The sequence below is a fragment of the Pithys albifrons genome, chromosome 3 (genome assembly GCF_047495875.1).
Source record: "Pithys albifrons albifrons isolate INPA30051 chromosome 3, PitAlb_v1, whole genome shotgun sequence".
NCBI lineage: Eukaryota > Metazoa > Chordata > Aves > Passeriformes > Thamnophilidae > Pithys > Pithys albifrons.
Genome location: NC_092460.1, coordinates 46,815,111 through 46,835,204, shown reverse-complemented (window position 1 = coordinate 46,835,204; position 20,094 = coordinate 46,815,111). Strand labels below are relative to the sequence as shown.

The 20,094-nt window shown below is 41.2% G+C and overlaps 1 protein-coding gene across 1 annotated transcript; it reads right to left on the bottom strand.

Annotated features, from left to right (window-relative positions):
* Positions 1 to 17: 17 nt before the first annotated feature.
* Positions 18 to 19,244, bottom strand: PWP1 (PWP1 homolog, endonuclein). The gene is made up of 15 exons (XM_071551660.1): positions 19,141 to 19,244; positions 18,938 to 18,996; positions 16,532 to 16,686; positions 16,007 to 16,092; positions 13,669 to 13,765; positions 11,995 to 12,105; positions 11,135 to 11,259; positions 10,483 to 10,556; positions 8,294 to 8,390; positions 7,370 to 7,431; positions 5,532 to 5,643; positions 4,186 to 4,276; positions 3,238 to 3,359; positions 2,674 to 2,779; positions 18 to 1,944 (listed from the first exon to the last, which is right to left on the bottom strand). The coding sequence occupies exons 1-15, from the start codon at positions 19,204 to 19,206 to the stop codon at positions 1,832 to 1,834; spliced, it is 1,476 nt and encodes a 491-aa protein (XP_071407761.1). The 5' UTR covers positions 19,207 to 19,244; the 3' UTR covers positions 18 to 1,831.
* Positions 19,245 to 20,094: the final 850 nt, after the last annotated feature.

The window sequence follows — 20,094 nt, the reverse complement described above, 5'->3', positions numbered from 1 at the left end:
ACCATTTTTTAATCATCTGCCTCTCCCAGGCTTTCCTGGGACAGGGTAGGGGTAGGAGCACCTCCGTGAACAGATGCAGCTAAAGAATTGTAGATTTGCTGTGTCACTCTGGCTATGCTGCAAAAGAAGAGTCAACTGCGCTCTGTTCTCTGACAGGGTAATTGGAGGTTCCCTTGTGAAAGAAGAGGTTCTGCATCTTGCTGTAAATGGCCCAAGCTCAGCTGTACCTCTCCCTGTCCACTCTGTTTCCTGAAAAAGCTTGCCCTCAGATCCATAGGTGACTAAAAAGCTCGAGAGATACATTTGTTAAATAAAGGGAAAGATGTGTTGCTTCTAGTAATGCAATGTCTTCCTAAAACAAAAAGCAACTTCTAGTGCTACAGTGCTACTTAGTGCTACAGGTAAGAGAAATCACTACCCTCAAACAGCTTAACATAAAGCATTTATTTCAAATTAAAGCTTTGAAAAACTTGAAGCTTTTCCCTGGACAGCACTTGAACAGAAGTGGTTCTGGCACTATCATCACCTTCTTAAGCTTTACAAAAACTGTTGGTAATTTGTAGTCTTTCACTACTGCTTGATGGAGACAGGAATCCCAGCACCTCCAGAGTATTCTTGCTCCCTGCAGAGCCATGCTGAACACCTGTCATTAGATTAGAAACAGCTGCAGTGGATTTAGAAGCAGCCACTTACCCTCAAGGGATATATGAAGGAAAGCTCTAGCCCTGCCTTTTCCCCATCTGCTGTTTTTAGTGGTACCATTTACCTGCTTTACCTCACCAGAACGAGTTACAGTGCATTGGGGTGGGAAGCAGTGGGAAGTTTGTCTGCTATGAACTGTGTCAGTACAGCTGTTTTGATCCCTGTGGTTTTAGTACCCAGGGCGTTGTGCAGCAGGAGCACAGACACCTTCAGTGTGGGAAGCACTTCACAGGGAGGGCAAAGTATCATTTGGCCTGTTGTAAGGCACTCAGGTGTTCCATTTTAAATGCAAGGAAATTGCTGGAGTCACATTCCTTGATTAGGTTCCCGATGCTCTATACAAAGTGCTGATACTCAAAATGTTCCTGTGCCTTCAGGTGTCGGGCAGAAATGCCTGGGCGGAGTGAAGAACAGGGGTGTGTAACACAGACAGCTTTTACCAGAGACAGCGACCTGCTGAGATCCCAGCCCTCAATTTGTGTCCTGACAGCCTCTCATCCTCTTCGAGCAGCAGTCCTTTCAGTTCAAATTCTCTTTTAAGTATATTACAGTTGGAGCTTGAAGAAAAACCCAATACTATGTGCAACATCAATAGGCTTCAGGTGCTGTGGAAGCGGGGAAAAGCAACCTCCAGTCTTGATGGGATAGAGCTGGGATATTTCTGGTTTGAAATTGGTGATCTGGGTGTGAGAAGGACATTTCAAGATTAGGCTACGTGGGGACTCCAATTTATTGCCTGAGAACTACTCCTAAGATTTAAAATTTACATGGAAGATCTTTTAAAATCTGTATCAAAAATCTGTAAACCCAGCCTCAAGGATAAATTATCTATTTACACTTGTATTTAATTCAGCTTTTCTTTATTTCTTACACAACTCTTGTGTGAAGTATTTTTCCTTAGGTCTTTAGAAAGTAGAAGGTCGAAAGTCATTTAATCTTTCAAAGCTGGTAAAAGAGGCAGGAACTTAAGGGCTTAACCACACACCATGTTTCTTTGTCTGAGATGAAGGAGCCTGCAGAGTGCAAGACACCGGAGCCATTTCCATGAACTCTCACCAAACAGGGATTTGTAGAATACATATTTAGTTGTAGTCCCATAAACTACTCCAATTTTTTGATGTTTGGTCCATCATGATTCCATTGCTGTCTCTGCATCGTTGCTGCTCCTGCCGGCTGTAGAGCTGCAAGCTGAGCTGGCACTAGCCAGAACGAGTCTCTCTCTGTTTCCAAAAACTTCATTCACTGCAACACAGACAGAGGATTGCTTACATGTTAGTCTCCTGGAGACAAGAGGAGTACAGCAGGTACAGCATGATGAGCACCATGGCATGGAATGGAAATCCTAACCTGGTGCTGTTTCAAAGCTTTTCCCCTTGCCCCGAGTAGGCAGATGAAGGTTACATGTCAGAACAACCCCCTGCATATGACACTTTAATTACACTCCTGTTATTGCTCCCCCACAGCATCTAGAGGTTTCCCTCTGCATAATTCCTGTACCCAAGTACTATGAAATGGATGAGGCTTGAAGAGCACAACTTTAAGTTTAAATAATTATTTCTGGTTTTAGTCTCTGTGGTTTCCACCAAGCTCTTAAAAGCCTTCTCCAAAAATTCATGCCATTTAGTTACATGTAACTACAATTGATCAAAATCAGTCCTCACTTATTCCCACAAGTACTCAAAAATGTGATACCTGATTATACCAGGAATATTAAGAATAAAACCAAAACATAGGTATGATAAGAAATCAGGTGTTACTCTTCAGCTATAAGAAAAAATTGGGTATAACACTTCTTCAGTTTAGAAAAAAACCTACGCTTTTTGAAGCTGAAAATGCAAACACACATGGAGTCTTGGGGTATGTAAAAATACTAACCTACAGTTTCTCTCAGAGCCACAATACATTACTGAATACAAAAACAGCCTGCAGGCAAGGTGAAAGCCTCAAGATTCAAAGAAATGAGAACATTACCTGCAGAAATCTTGCTTATATCCCAAACACGCAGCCCTTCTCTCTCGCCTCCAAAGGCAAAAACAAATGGGAAGTCAGGGCAGCAAGCTGCACAAAAGAGAACACCCTGGGAGGGTGGAAAAAAGAAGAGGATTGTTAAAAAAAGATTATCCTAAAATGAATTTGACATCTGAAAATACTTTCACCAAGCAAGTTGTAACAAATGTAATCTCATTAAATTTCCTGAAACTTATTTTATAAATACACAAAACCAAAGTCAAGAGCTGCTAATTATAAACAGTAAATCACATCTTTGTCTTGAATGAGGCAGATGCAGGCTGGAGCACCTATAGTGCTACTCAGAACATTTTATCTGGAATTCAGGTCTGAGAGGCTTTGAAGCAGTCTGACAATTCCATGTTGGATACTGCACTGTAATGAGAATGATTTACCCAGAATACAGAGATATTATTATTCCCCAAAAAGATGTTAGGTAAAACAAGATTCAAACTAGACAAAGAAAGAATAAGCAGACATAGTTTATATATAAAAATTATTGGAATCAAGAAAAAAATATTGCTATACCATTTTCATATCCCTAGAATGGATTAAACTTGGTCTGTCTCCCAGGATATCCCAAATTTTCACATATTTGTCAGCAGATGATGTCACAAGGCACCCTTTGATCTGACTGCTTAGTTGTAACCCTGGAAGACAAAGAGTGCTGCAGTGTGAGAACCACCTATTTCACAGAGATGAGGAGACATTTTGAAGTGAATTCATGAGAACAACCTCAATATTCTCCTCACACTAAACTGTTCCAGCACAAAGGAGCAAAACGTTAACCAAAGTTCCATGCTGCCACTGCTCCCTGTAGTGAGAGCAGAGACTCATGTAGGCCTATTTTGTCTCTCAATCCAAAAGCAGTAACAGTGCAAAGACATGCTTGGTCTAATTCTTTCTTCACATGATCTGTTTCCCCAGGTAGCCTTCTTCATTCATTTGCCAAAGATCATCTTGTTTGCTGTCCAAGATGATGGGGCATCTTCCCATGATCTCATTTTAGACACCTGATCAGGCACTTCAGTTTGCTTTTTGGAAGCTCCTACACTGATCCAATTACAGACACCTAAAGGAGGCAGTGTGAAAACCTTCCCTTGTACCATACCTGAATCATCCTCAGAGTGAATGTCAGTATAAAATAATAACAGAGAAGGTAAACATTACAGTTCATAATCCTAGACCAGATTCCATAGGTTTTGTACTTCCTCACCAAAAAAAAAACAAAAACACAAGAAGTGTGTCTGTTTTTACATTCTTATTCATGACATTCACTGAGAAAAGTTCACTGTTGTTAAAATACTTTGCTTACAAAGACTTCTCAGCAGAGATTTGTTTCTTGTGACACTCACCATCATTAGTATGCACAACATATTTGTTAACAAGGAAACACTACCACCTCATTCCTACACGTTAAAGGCATCTCCCAGATGTGCCTTGCCACTGGGGACAAACAGGGCACAGGCAACTTACCCGACACCTCTTGGTCATGAGCTTTCAGGGTAAACAGGGGCTTATCAGAACGAGCATCGAGGCAGTACACAAAACCATCCTCTGTGCTTGCCTAAGGAAACCACAACATTTAAAAAGCAGTTGTAATCATTCATTTGATAAAAAACTTCCCATGAAATCATACCCACCCTCTAAATCACTGTGATCTGAGGCACACACTACTCTGTAGGACATACTACACTGGTCCCAGGCCTGCACCCCCAGAGTCAGACTCCATCCAGCTAGTGCCCAAGCTATTCTGTGTACCTAAACTATGCCGTACTGATCTGTATGGAAGTTCTAATCATATGTAGATTTTAAGTGTATTTTGAAGACAGTTGCCCTGCTAAGCTTGGCCCTTATTATGAAATACAAAGCCTTTAGTCTCTTCACTGTCAGTTCAAAGTTTTTGGAGCCATCTGGTGGCTACATAATAGTCATGTGCAAAGCTAAGTGTGCTCATACTGCGAAATCTACATCACAAAACCAGCAGAACTGAGCAACCACTTGTGCTGGCTGTATACACAAAGCAACAGAGAACTAGACAGCCACCAAGATAATAAAAAAGATTTGTTTTCAAATTATGCTGAAAAGTTTTATAATAAAAGTCTTGACAAAAACGAAGTATTTTTATTCTGTACTCTAGGTGGGGGTTGGTCTCTTCTCCCAGGTAACAAGCAATAGGATAACAGAAAGTAGCCTGAAGTTGCACAGGGGGAGGTTTAGATTGGATATTAGGAAAAACCTGCTGAAAGGGTTGTCAAGCACTGGCACAGCCTGTCCACAGGTAAGTGGTGGAATCCCCATCCCTGGAGGTGTTTAAAAGCCATGTGGATGAGGCACTTAAGAGATATGGACTTGGCAGAGCTGGGTTAAGGGTTATCTCAGAGGTCTTTTCCAACCTAAACAAGTGGATCGTTCCACACCAGGCAGAAGGACAGTGCCCTCTAGCGCTAACTTGAAACACTGAATTAATATTAAGGATCTTAGTTCTAATCAGCCAATTACCTCATTACATGGAACGCAACAGCAACTATGCAAAGAAAAATATATCCCGGCCACTGAACACTGTAACAACATGACAAAGATAGTACCTCTGGAGAGAAAAAGCACCAGCACCAATAGCTTTTCTACTGTCACAATGAAGATACCAAATAATTAGCTGGTCAAGATATACTTGTTGAAAAACTACCTAAAAACAGACTGCATTTTTATAATAAGCAGCACAAACCATCCAACTGTCCATTAGCTCCATTGTGATTCAGAAACATTACGAAAAACAAAAACAGAGGTTAAAACAGCTCAAGAAGAGAAGAGCATGTACTCACTAAGAAATGACAAGGTGAAAAATGATTCCAAATTACTCTCTCAACCTGACCACTAAACCTCCACAATCGATGGTTATCTTGTGGGTTTCTGCAATCATACAGCACTGCGGATCTATGGGGAAAAGGGACAGTAAATAAAAAAAAAATCAGGGCAGAACACTTTATGGCATAGTTTGCTTTACCACTGGCATCTATAGAAGCTCCATGTAAATCATAATTAAAAAATTAAAATGGAGACAACTTCACTACTTAGTCTTCCAATTCAATAACAGATTAAAATCTCACAGATAAGCACAAGCTTTTCTATATGCTTCAAAGTTTCATCTTGGTTATGAACAGCCGTTCTATTGAAAATAGGCAAACAGAGCTTGAATTTACTCAATACATAAGATACTTATCATACCGGAGACCATAACTATGCAAATATACCACTTAATTGTGAACAGACTTCAGTAAAGTCAAGTAATGATGCACTAATTAGGAAATAATTTTGTGATACATATTCATACATTTTCAAATACGCTTTAAAAAAAAATTAAAAAATAAAATCAGTCTTTACACGTAGTTAAGAGATACATTACTCCAAAAAGAAAAAAGAGTGGCTGGAAGTTAGTGGGTCCTCTGTGATTCTTTACAGGCATGAGCTCAGCCCAGTGGCTGCAGGATCTGTCCCCCTGGGTGCAAATGCAAGGGAGGAGTGGTCATGTCACTCTAGAGTGACATCTCACTGAAATCAACATCCACAGTGTAACCCACTTCCACTCTGTCCTATAATTAAGGCCAAAGAAATAGAATGTAGGTTTCCCAGCTCTTGTACCAGGCATTGTACACAACAGTTTTTTAACAGTCTGATTTTCAGGCTGTGAAGACATCTGCCAATATTCACTGAATAGCCAGTTGTCCTGGCAGGGCAGTCCTTTGCAGAACAAATCCATGAAGGCCGTCTACTGGTTCATAGGGGCCCATGGTATCAAAGGGATGCCAAAAGAGGGATTGACTAGTTGGTCTCAGTGTTTGGACTTTATGCTTCCTTTTATTAAAGGAGGACAAGGGGGAGGAAATAGAAGCAGCTTCTTAACTGCAGCAAAAGGGTTTTCTCTGAGACTTTCACTTAAGCAGATGTAGCAAAAGTATAATAGAAGCCAGTGAACAGAAAGGCTTGGCTAGAGATTGACAAGTCTATAAATATTTTAACACAAGGACAAAATCTTAAAAGCAGAATAAAAAAATCAACATAAGAAAACCATGGTTATAAAACATAACTAAAAAGTTCCTCCCTGAGAGAACAGAGAGGAAGTTTTGTGGCTGGCAGGGTTTGTAAGAACCAGCAGTTACAGAGCTTGTCCAAGTGTGCAGACACAAACCTTTTCTGAGCATAGCCAGGCTGCAATCACAGGAGACAGCCCGTTACACTATGGCTATGGAGGCTGCAGGGAGCAGACTGAGATTTTGAAGTCCCTCATGACCTCACCTTGGCTTTACAGGTTAGCAAAAACTGGGCAAGTTTTCACAGGAATAAAAAGTGACGTATTTCCAATGCAGAAAATACCGTAAGGCCAAATTAAGAAATAAATTCAGTTTGGAGCGGACAGACCCCTGGCACAGAAAACGTCAGTCCAGATGGTTAAAGCATTTGGCTACCTCTGAAAAAGACGTAAGAAAAACTACATTTTGGCCACATACAAACCTGGCTAGCTTGCTGGAAAAAAGTAACTGCCTTACTCAAATTGGCACAGCTGTAAAAAAATGAGAAAGAAAACAGAAGACAACCTAATGGGCTGAACTGAATACTAATACCCCCCATACATGCAACATTTGAAAACATTACCCTGACATACTTATCGAACGATCCAGAAATAAGAGTCTGAGTTTCAAACGGATGAAATTGCAATGTCTGCACCTGGATAGTGGAAGATTTTATATAAGACACATACACAGGAACTTTCTTGGAACAAAGCACAACCATCCCTCCCCCACACCAGCATATTTCCCCCAAAAAAACTTCTACTGAGCTTGTTGATTCTCTGCTCCTAAAATTGTGCAAGAGATGCACGTTACTTCAAACACCCCCACCTGCTGGAAACAAGGTATTTTCCACTATAATTTAACTGAACAGAACTCCATGCCCCCTTTCTGCCCTAGATATTTAGGAAAAAAAAAAAAAGCTGGGGAGGTAAATAATGTCTGCTTTCAGTTTGGGGAAAAAAAAGCCAAAGTTAACAAAAAAATGAAAATCATGAGTTTGTCAAGGGCAGTGACTTTGCTACAAGCAAAATAAGGTTACAGCTATTAATATCTAGTTTCACATATTAATTACTATGAGATTAATTCATTTCTGGAGTACCCGTCACTATGGTATTTTAGTATCATTTATTTTAAACCTTTTTCACCTAGAACAAACTGTAACTGACACTCATTGTTCCCTTAAGAGAGAGTTACAGTTTGACCTCTGCTCAGACATCTATTTTTGTAGCTTATACTGGCATTATTAGATTCTCCACCATTAGGCTTTCACCCAAAAGGCATTTTAGAAACTGCTGTAAATCTTTGTTAACTTTCTAAAGGATAAGTTAAATTATATTTTACAAAGCAAATGCAGTGTTATTTGCAAGAGCAAGTACTAAAAACTTTAAACAATTCTGCACAGTTTTTAGAAAATTACAGGATTGTTGTTCTAAGGATTCAATACCAAGCAGCTAATGAAAAACTGGTTATTTTTTTCTCTATATTTTACAGTGGAAGAAACAGCAATTATTACATACCTTGTCTGTATGTAGTGTCAGGCTGGCTGCAGGCTTACCCACAGACATATCCCACAAAATCACAGTATTGTCAGCAGATGCACTTGCTAAAACATTCCTGACAATGGATAAAAAATTCAGTTTTAAAAGTCTCTACAAAAACAAATAATCCAAAATACATACAGAGCCCAATTCTGAGAACAAGTGCACTCTGGTCTATAGACTATGTCTCTCAGGCCTGAGGGTTAACTCCCTGAAGGCAATTCTAAGTTACAAGTAAAGGCTACAAATAGACTGTATTCTATTATATTAGTAGAGCACTTAAAACAACAACATTGACACCTTCTGCTTGTATTTCCCCCTGACATCACTTAAAATATCATTTACTTGAGTTCTCAAAAAAAAACCAAACTAAAAAAGGCTTTCAGGCACTTTCCTTTGAATTAAACAGTATTTTTAAACATTACCTATGCAACTTAGTTCTATTTGCATAAGCATACAGCCAAGAGCCAGACAAACCTCTTTTAGAAGTATTTTCCTAATATCTCACTATTTATATAACCACTGAAAATACTCTCTAAAATTTCAGTTTGCAGACCCCACACTTTAACTTAAATTTGACTAATTGTGTTAAGAGCAATAAACACAGTTTAAAAGTTAAAATCAGAAAAAAAAATCAAAACATTCCCAAAGGCTGCTCAAATACACAGTACAATTCCTACCATTGTTTCAGTACTTTTAAAATCACATCTAATACCTCAACATGTCATGTCTGATTGAAACTGCTTCTCCCTTCCCTTTTTATATTAACCAAGTGTTTCTCACTGAAAGAGTTAATATTCTCCTGGAAATACTGTTTTCCCAAGCAATGTTACAAGGGAAAGTTAAGAAAATGCATAGTGAAGGCTGTAAGAACATTTTAGAGTAACACCATTGTGACCCACAGGCAGAAAGTTATTTGTAGAGCTGTCACAACATGCCTTGCTTATAAGAAAGAAACAATAAAACATTTTAAAAATAAGCTGCTCCAAGGAGCTCCTTGTTTTGTACATAAGTTTCCCACTTCAGGGCTGGTTTTATTTCCTGAAAGATGTACCAACATCAATGAATTCGTAACTCAGCACGTTACACAACTGTGCTTTTCAGACACTTCGCTATCAAAGCCATAATATACTTGCCTGTGTATTATCACCAGACAACCATTTCTAGGTACATGGAAACTACTCTTTTGTAGCACTGATCACTACCACACTCTGTTTACATGTGTATAGTTTAACAACAATAGACACCACACTGTAAATTAAGAGTGCAATTTATGTACATTTACTGAGGTCCCTGTGGTGGTCTTTAGTATCTAGATAAGAAAGCATTCCAAGTGCAGGCTTACACCTGCTCATCAGAGTATGCAGAGCTGACTATGCTTATCTTCAGAGGCAAAGGCATTTCTGACAGCAGGAAAAGAAAAATTTAAAAAATTAAATTTTTTTAAAAATCAGCCTGTATCTGGAGCAGTTTCAAGACCCATGCTGAGGATCCTCTGAGAGATGAACTGTCAACAACCACCTAAGTGATAAAAAACCAGCAGCATTTTTATTTCAGTCAGCACATTGTCCTTGACCTCTACCCCAAGATGGCCCAGCTTTGTGTTGGTTCAATAGCAGCACTTCACTGCTAGTTCATTCAGGCAAGAGGGAGTTCCCTCTGCCCAGCATAACCCAAAGGCTAGAGGCATTTCATTTCTGTAACTGTGCTACTACCGCTTTTACACTCTCTTCTCTCTGTTCACAGCTCTGGGGCAAAAGCCAGAGGAAAAAAAAAGATAGAATTGCAAGGACTTTCTTCTATAAATATACTTGTATCTGTTGAAATGGGACTTCAGGTCACTGGCAGCTCAGCACAGCTCAGGGCAGCCCTTCCTGCTTCTCCAGTTTGTACATGTGAAATGTAGACGATTTATCAAATGACTCAGACCCACCTTTGCCCTGCCTTTATCTGGACAACCTGCAAATAAAAAGTGATCTGCAGAAATAACTAAGTATTTAAAAAAAATAGATCAAGAGCTCCAGTTAAAAAAAAAAGAAGGAGGTTGCATTTTTAACAATGGATTCATTTCAGTAGTCATTTCAAGTTTTTGAATTTTGAGTGAAAACCGTATGCCTAATTAAGAATGCAAATTTGTAACATCTATTGTTATTCAAGTGTTCTTTTACCTGCTTTGTTTATTCCATGAAAGATCAAGCACAGCATCAGTATGTCCTTCCACAGTCCCTTCTGAAGATAAACTCTGTGTACGCACATACAACATGAACAGACTTGAAAATTACAGCTTCAATGCAGATCAAGCATTACTCCACATTAGCATGAATTCCTTAATGTTTTCACAGACAATTTCATATTAAATTACTCTCACTTGCAGCAGAACAGCTTTTGGCAGAACTGCCTCTGCACTGCCTGCACTTTACCTCCCACCCCAGATCTCAGATTGCTCCATTCTCAGCTGCTGGGCTTACACAACTGGTTACTTACTCCCTTCAGGCGAGTAAAAGAAATCTCATTGTTTCCAGCTAATGTGCAACTTCTTCAGCTGGTTTCTAAACATTCCTGGCAGTTCCCTCTCTCTTCTCCCAGTTAACTGAGCTTTAGGTCCTTGTAAGTGCCGGCTCCTAGAAATTCTAATTTGAAACGGCTGAGTTTCAAAGTTTACTGGGACAGCAACTGGAAATCAACCCTAAGCCACCCCATTGCTCTTCAGCTCCTAATGCCAGGCTTTCATTACTCAGAGAAAAATTAGCATTTCAAATATTGTACAAAAAGCTCTAAGTTTCCTCCATCCAACCAGACAAATCATTTTGCAATACTTACTTTCTTTCCTTTCTTTTTCTTCTTTTTTTTGCCTCCAAGAGAAAAGACTGGTTCTAAGGATTCTACTACATCAAGGTCCCAAATGTCAATAACTGGGGTCATGTTACCCACTGCAACGTAATTTCCTACAAGCAGAAACCCAAATGCAACCACATTTGTTTGGAGTTATGAAACATCATATTTGCAATCCAGCTCTTGCTTATTTATTTGGTTAAGTAAAACTTACACTTATTTGCCACAATCTTCTATTTGAACATATTTGATGTTTGTAACTGACAAGGAGCAATTTAAAAATACCAGCTGACAGAAGAAGTTGCCAGAAAAAAAAATTTACTTGCTCTCCTTCTGCTCAGTACAAGTAACTGTTCAAAGAAGCTGTATAAAGTTCCACGTTTTGCTTGATTTAAAGGAAAACACAACCCAAAACAAAACCATATCCTAGTGAAAAAGTATCTATAAAACATAGGAAAAGGTTTCTAAATACATAAATATATATAAATGTTGCTGTGGTTTACCATTAATCAACTGCATTGGACATAATGAATTTAAACAAAAGCAACCTTTCATTTGCAAACAGAAAACAAAGCAGATTGGAGAAGAGCTTGCTCTGCGCTGCTAATTGACAGTAACTTACAATAATTGTAATAAACCCAGTGTTTTAGTCAAATGACTTGTTACAGAAGCAACAGTAAGATGACTATTTCAGCAAACTAAAACACCTGATATTCAGTTTATCCTTCTTAACATCTTGGGTTTATTTCTGTTTGTACTGCTGGAAGAAATTAGTGACAACATTACAGTTACATACTTTTCAAGTGAAAATTATTTAACTGGACTTTACAGTATTCTTCGTAATTTACCTGTTGATTCATCTGGACTAGGATCAAAATTCAACCACTCCAGACTTAGAGGGTAAGCAGGCAAGATAATATCGTGATGTACATAAAATGAGTCCTCTTCATGATTATATACTGAAAAATAATTAAAAGTTATACAAGACATTGATGAGGAGGAAAAGCAAACAACTATAAACAGTTCACTTCTGCAAATGGCAGAGGTAGCAAAGACTAAATTGTCAAGGAGAACTCAAGTGTAAATTTGCAGTGTGTTCAGAGTTTCATTGCAGAGACCAGACCCTCTGAGTGTCAGACTTCACAAAATTACAGAAAACAAACATTCACCTGTGTATTTCAGCTAAAGAAGTGACAAGTTCAGCAAAGGCGCAATGCTTTATTCCTAGCATACCATACTACTTTATTTGTAAGGTCACTTCAAAATAGCTGCTCCATATTCATCACTTTCTACATCAGGACACATTAATGAAGGTTTAGACATTCATTGTACAGAATTAGCATTTAAAAAAAAACACAAAAAACTTCAAAACACATTCTAGATGAAATTTAAGGAGAAATTAAGGTAAAAGACAAACAGTTTTCAAATTAGAGGAAGCTGAAGAAGTCAGAATAAGTTGCCTTCAGTAGGTTATAACTGAGATACAGGAAGAGTTTTGATAAAACAACCGTATACTAAAACCAGCATTCCCTGTAGCCAGCTATTTTTCTCATAATGAAATAACTTATTAACTGGATAGCAGAGAAAACTCATTAATTATTCTAATAATATGTTATCATCACACACACAAAATCACTGTGCCGTTTTTAAGTGCACATGACAGATGTTCAGGTACTACCTAAAGTCTTCAGTTAACTAAGTTGTCTTAGTAGTTAACTAAGACAGGGTTGTCCAATGTTAGAAACAGCAGAAGCCTTTGCTATTGTTATTCTAAGTTTATACTGGGGAAAATAACACAGTTCATAAAATTTGTAAACACCTCCAGATACAGAAAGAGTCAGATGCTGGTATCTGAAGAGATGCTGTCAAGCATTTTGGTCACGCTGCTTGCTTAAAACGAAATCCTTTGCTTGCAGGAACATTCCCACAAAGAACCATGGTAAGAAAAGGTGGTCATTTCAGCACACTCAGTAGGACTCCTCTGCTGGAACAGAAAATCTCTTACACAGTAAAATTAAATTTATTGCTAGCACACAGGTGGCATTCAGGTCATATTAAGGATCATCTTTCCTAAAACTATGCTGATAAAGGTGCTGATTCTTCTGTTCCTAGCAGTGGAAAGCCCATTTAAAGACGCAAGGAGAAAGCTGAAGAAAAAACCCAAAGAAAATAACAAACCACTAGGGGATGCTTGCAGGATATGGAAAGTAAGACTGGAAGAAAGATTGTATGCTCAGAGAATAAAAATGCCACATTATTTTGTAAGTGTCATAAGAAATTAAATAAGGAAAGGAAATGAATGCTATACAGCCTGAAAGAGACAAGCGATCCTCTAAATAACAATAACTGCTCATGAAATATTCTAGTCCTTCAAAGTGGCTAAAGGACAAAACACAGTGCAGATGGGGAGAAAAAACCTCACAAAAAGCAACCCACACCCTCTGTGACAGAGCCATATGGCAGGGGTTAGGCAAAACATATTCACTAAGTTCACTGGAAGGAACAAATCCTATTTTACTTACCATGGACCTCCAAACTACAGCAGTCTTTATCAACTCTGCCACAGAGGACAAGATTGTCACTGGGCTTAATCAAAAAGTCCTCCTGTTCATATTGATCCTGAACAGCAAAACAGAGGACAAGGGATGTTAAGCAATGCATATAAATGCACAAAACTACATATGTTCAAAAGGTTGAATCAGTTAGTAATTTTAAACCATAACTGAAAACACTCAAAATCGAACACCCCAACACCCACCCACCTAAAACCATCCTATGGTGATAAACAGAGAAAGGCAGGAACCAGACCTGATCACTGGGAGACTGAATAGTCATTAAATAAAGAACTTTTTACGTGGACCTAGTGGATTTGTAAAGGTGGATAATTATCAAATATGAAGCCATATTTCAAGGCTATCATGATGCAGCCCTCTGATGAAAAGCATCACCAGGAGCCCAAAAACAAGGCTTATTTCCCTCATGTTCCTGTGCCTTGACTATTTCTATAGCATAACAGCATTTTACCCAATAAGGGTACTGTTATTGCTCCTCACATCCAGGAAACAATTCCAAAAGCACCAAAGCACTGTATACTTTCTGGAAAATATTTTCCAAAAAAGTACTCCCTACAGCTCTGCTGGGCATTCAACTGTACCAGAACAGATGTAACCTCTCATCTAATTTTCAGTTACTGAGGAATGGAAGGAATTTTTGCTACTGAAAAACTAAGAACTGTACAAAAGCCAACAATGTCACACAGAGCACCATCCTTCAAATATACACCACTTACAAGACTTTTTGGACTTCTCATTGCAAGCTTTCAATTTCTTTTTTTTTCACTTCAAGCATATTTCAATATTTGAACTCTATCAAAGTCCTGCAACTTCAGGAATTAATTAACTTAATGGTACACAATATTTAGTCTTCAACAGTACTAGTAGTAAATACCAAAAGACAACACAAAACAAAGAAGGAGCACAGGAAGAAAGGCCTGAGAAAAAGGTGTTCACTTACTGTGTATCTGGAAGAAAGCTAGCTATTCTTACACAGAATAAATGCAGATCATATTCTCTCTGAATCCCTGTGTGAATACCCCTTCAACTATAAAAATCACTTTTAAAGCATTTCTCTCTTCCACTGATACACAGGAGCGAGAAAAATCATCAGTGGGACACAGAGAAAACCGACAGTGCCCTGAAGTGCAGAGCAAGTGAACTCGTTTTAAGGACAAGGTGTGTGCCTTCCTCCTTGAGCTCTGTGACAGTATGTGAAGTCACCATAACAACTCCTTGTCTGAGATCACACGTTTGACAGTACCTTAACACAAAAATTAGACATCATGGCAGAAGACTGCAGCTAATCTTTTCTTTCAATCTTACTGGCTTTGTAAAGAATCCAAAATACCGTAGCAAGGACAGCACCCAGAAAAATCTCAGAATCTTTATGCTTAGAAGAGTTGACAAAAATTCACCTACTTTCATCACCCTGCCCCAGATGACCACAGTCTCTCCTGGCTGCTCTCTGGATTGTCTCTTCTCACACAACCTCACCTTAGTTCAGATTTCTGTAATCCTTCCATGTAAATTAAGTCAAACACAAACTGCAGTCCAGCTTTCTGAACCAAACTGGGGGATATTCTCTGGAATCTCTCCATAGCCCAATATTCTAGCCAAGGCAATACCACTGGTAATAGAGCACAAGGATTACCTTGTGTCTTGCTGGCTGCATCCCTGTCCACCAGAAAAAGGCAAACAGCCTGCATAACAGGACAGCACTCTTGACACAACTTGTGTTAGGCTGCAGCCAGTGACATCTTCACCCAGAGCAGTGCTCCTACAAACCCAGCTCCTGCAAAGATGTTCCTCATCTGATAGGTGAAAACCAACTAATACAGGCAGAAGGAGTCAACAACACAGCACACTGTGCATCTATGCTTATTTTCTCATGCTAAATCCCTAATTTGACACAGCCCAAGTCCACCTCAGCCTGGTTTCTAACACAAACTGGCAGAAGGTGCAAGAGTCTTGCAATTCTTGTAAGTTCTCTAATATGGGCTATTAGTACCCTCAGATTTGTTATTTCTTAAGCATTTTCTGTGTCCCACTAGACAGGCAAAAAACCAAACAGAAGGGTGTGGTTTAAATAACAAGCCAGTTCACTGAACCCCCTACTTAAATGCAAAAGGCACACAAAGAAGGGACTGCACAAACAACCTTGAAAGCGAAATGTTCAGTCTGATCAAAAATCTGGCACACCTGTGAAAAAGGACTGCAAGCACTTACAGACCCCAAGGCAGTGTGGAAAAGTTAACTGATTTCAAGTTTATGCTGTTCAAGATATTAGATGTTTTTCAGTACTTACAGTGGTTTTTAGAGTGATGTAAGGATCACTATCATTATTCCCATATACTGCCAGAGCAGCCAAAGAGTCTCCAAGCTGTAAATCACCTAGATGGGAATTTCAAAACACTTTTTACACGTCAGTGACAGTTGAAGTTAGAAACTCCTGTACCAATATCTCTAATACCTATATTGCAAAATATCAGGAGCGGGCTAAATGAACTTCCGAGTTCCAAATGCAAGTACCTTGGTAAGGTAAATTGCCCAGTGCTTTCAGGGGTTTCTGCTGTTCTGCTCCAGCACTACAGCAAAAGGAGTGACAATCTTTCCAATATCATCTTGGTTCTATTGTCAGGGATGGGGACACAGAGTTGTTTCCCTCATTGAATTACTTCTGAAGCTGGGACAAGGACATTATTAAAAAAGTGGATTTCCAGCATCTGAAACTTAACACTGTGTAGTTTTAGAATACTGAGGTCTTAGGTACAACAAGAAGTGGAAATGTTCTTCATTTACACTGCATATCTGATGCATAAATTTTTCGTACCTGTGTATTCCTCTTTATCATAGTTTTCCAAATCATACTCATCCAGTTCGTGATCAGATGGGTCTTCATTGCTATGGGAATGTTGAGCACTGCCAGAAACGGCCACATTCGTGTCACCTGCTGTCTGGCCTTCAGCACTGCCACCAGCACCATCCCTGGGGGAAGACACACATCCCTGAGAAACTGTGACAGACGTGTACAACATTTCCAGGTAACTGCTTAGGGGACTGCTGTCAAGATTTCAGCACGCAGCCCCAGCTGTTCACAAGGGCTTCAAGACTTCATGCCAAATACTTGGAAATCCACTCACTCCTTCCTGAGCTTTTCCCAAAATACAAGGCACCATTATTCTCAGGCTTTCAGAGAAAGTTCTTCCTCAGAAGTTATTACAAAATGTGGCATGAATTTTGCTCAACAAGCTAAACTGTGTCTAAATCCATTTCTTGTACACATTTCTCTCACTTCTGTGCATTCACGTGTGTCCAATTCATTCCTTCCTTTTTTTCCCCACTCCCAGGCCCTGGCATGTGTGAGGACTCTGAACGTTTCTTCAAGATTTTTAAGGCCTCATTTCCTCACACTTGCCATACAGAACTAAAAAACCAACATAAAATCCATTAGGTAGGGACATTTGTGGATTACTTCTTATGGGGTAAACTGTGCAAAATCTAGGAAACCTGGAAGCTCTGTGGCAACAATTCTGTGTGCAAGGAATTCAGCAGAAGGAAATGTACATTAAACAATGGCTGAGAACATAACAGACATCCGAGGTGTCTCCATGGAGTGTGCTCCATAGAAACTCATCCCTGCTGGATACACTGTTATTTCTGTTCTGCCACATGCAAAATTCCCAGGCAACAATGAGCCAAGGCAGTTCTTGGATATGATCTCTAAATTACATCTCAGAAAACTATTTTTCTCATTTTTTCAGTAAATTGAACACTTCACATTAACAAGATAACTAGAGAGAAGTAACAAGATAATTAGAAACTCTAAATCTGAGTTTGATTTGTGATCTTTGCACAGGGGAAAAAAAGTGAGATGTTGTAACAAATTTTGCCAAGTACCAGCAATTATAAATAGATCATAAAACCTTTGGTTGTTTTAGACGGTTGTTAAATTTCCATTTGGATGTTTTGCAGAATGCTTAACAAACAGCACTTCAAATCCTGCCATACTTTTGAAATTGCAAGAGAAAGGAAACCACTCAAAAAGGGCAAACAAGTAACACCACAGATAACAAAAACAATAAACATTATCAGTCAAGAAACTAACACAAAGTGAGACTCTTCCAAATGTTTAGGATGGTTTTGGAACAATTAGAAAACAAGATCAGAACAAAACACGTTTGGGGAGGATGCAACGTTCAGCCATAAAGTCACTGACTCATCCAACAGAAATGGATAATATGTGCCCAACTCTAAAAGCTTTTACTGCTTCCTCTTGCATCTGTTTAATCACACACATCGTGGTACAACCACACACCCTACAGAGCTGACACTGAGTAAGAAACCTAAATTAACAGAAAAAGGCCAGAAAATGGAATAATACCTCAATCTTCTTCTAGACAAAAGAGCCATTTCTTTCCCATCTTCCATAGACTGTTTTGTAAATACATCACCTCTGATATTGTTTTCATAAATGCCTTTTTCTTGAAAGCAGAGTGACAAAACTTAACACAACTACTTAAGAACTTTCAGTGCTGAGGGGAGAGTTGTGATGTCTCTGTTTTCATCTGTGAACCATAAACATCCCCTGAGTGAAGTTTTGCCTCTTTTGCCACAGCCTAAACACCAAATCATTCTGTGCCCCACTGTGGCCTCCAGACTTGCTTAGATGGTCACATCACACCCTTGGCATCACTTTTTTACAGCCAGCTTGGGACTTCCACCTCGGTTTGCCACATCTCCAAGGCACCCATAGTTACAACCCAACTTATTGCTCATTCCAGGCGGGAATGGCAGCTCCAGGGAGGCCCAGGGGCCGGCGGGTGGGCTCAGACAGAACCCGAAAAGCTCAGCGAGCCCGACGGCACAGCTGATGGCCGAGGGACCACCCGGGAACAGCCCACGCTGTCACGTTCACAGCGACTGCAGGGGACGCTCACAGAGCTGGACGGGCCCACAGGGATCCTCGAGTCCAGCTCTTAAGTGCGTGGCCTATAAGGATATCGAGCCCACACCTTTGGCATTAGTCGCACCGTGCTTCAACCAACCGAGCTAAACTCTATGGAACTCCAGCCCGCGTTGGCCGCCCCTCCCGGGCCGCCAGGCTCCCGTGGCACGGGGGCTCCACAGGGATTTCGTGCTGGCTGCCTCCCGAGCCGCCCTCCAGAGTCCCCCGGGCCCCGCCCGCCGCCCTCTCCCCTCCCCAGCTCCGGCCCGGGGCGCTCGAACCGCGGCTCACCCCAGCCTGTCCTGGGCCTCCTCGATCAGACCCTTCAGCTCCTCCTCGCTGAGCTGCACCTGCGGGGCGGACACAGACAAAGGTGAGGGCGGCGGCGGGCAGGGGCCCCTCGGCCCGGCCCGGCCCGGCCCGGCCCGGCCCTGCCCCAGCCCCAGCCTCAGCCTCAGCCTCAGCCCCAGCCCCAGCCCCGGCCCCGGCCGCACCTTGTCGGGGGTCTCCTTGGCCACGCCGCGCCGCACCCACGTGGCGCAGGGCACGGGGCAGCTCATGGCGGCACCGGCACCGCCTGCGCCCCACGCGGCGCGCGGCTGTGACGTCACGGGCCAGGAGGGGCCGCCCGCAACGGCGAGGAACGACCGGGGGCGGAGACAGCGGTGTGACGTCATCATAAAGCGACGGGGGTTGCCCGGGGAGGGCGTGGCTAAAACGGAGGAGCGGAGCATGTGGAGCGGGGCCTACGGAAGAGGCGTGGTCTGCAGAAGGGGCGGGGCTTCTGCCGTCAACCCTCGGCTCCGCTGGGTAGGGCCGGGGCAGCCCGTGGGGACACAGCCCCGTTCCCAGGATTTTGACAGACTCACAGCATCAGTCCTGTCGGAAAAGTTGACCTGAGTCCCAACTTCAAGCCCTCCGCTTCCCACGCTGGGTCGCGGTTTCCCTCCCTCCCTCGCTAGGACAGGCCTGCCCCGCTCAGTGTTCGCTCCCACTGAAATACCCCATTAGAAATATCCCGTTTAGAAAAGCCTTTTTGCTACTGATCTCTATGTTTTGTCCAAGGAAAAGAAACCAGAGCACGGAGCCAAGAGCAGCAGGGAGGCACAGGGGGCAGGGAGGGACTGGCATGGGCACGGCAGCAGCTGCTTTTGGCCCTCCCAAAGTCAGTGCCCTGTGCCAGATAACCTATTGAATCAGAGGAAATGCATAAAACGGCAGCTGGATTGTTCAGGAAAGTACTCTTACTAACATGAGGGAATCGCTGCTGTTTCCATCACTGAAATCCTAATTCAGGAGGGAACTGCGAAGCGCACGGGTGGGAAGTGGGTTAGGGCACAGAAGGTTTCCCGTGGTAAACTCAAGGACTTGGCAACCAAACTTCAGGTTGGCAGATACCAGGGCCACTTCATTTCATCCACATGTCACCAGACGACACCACTGTAGCA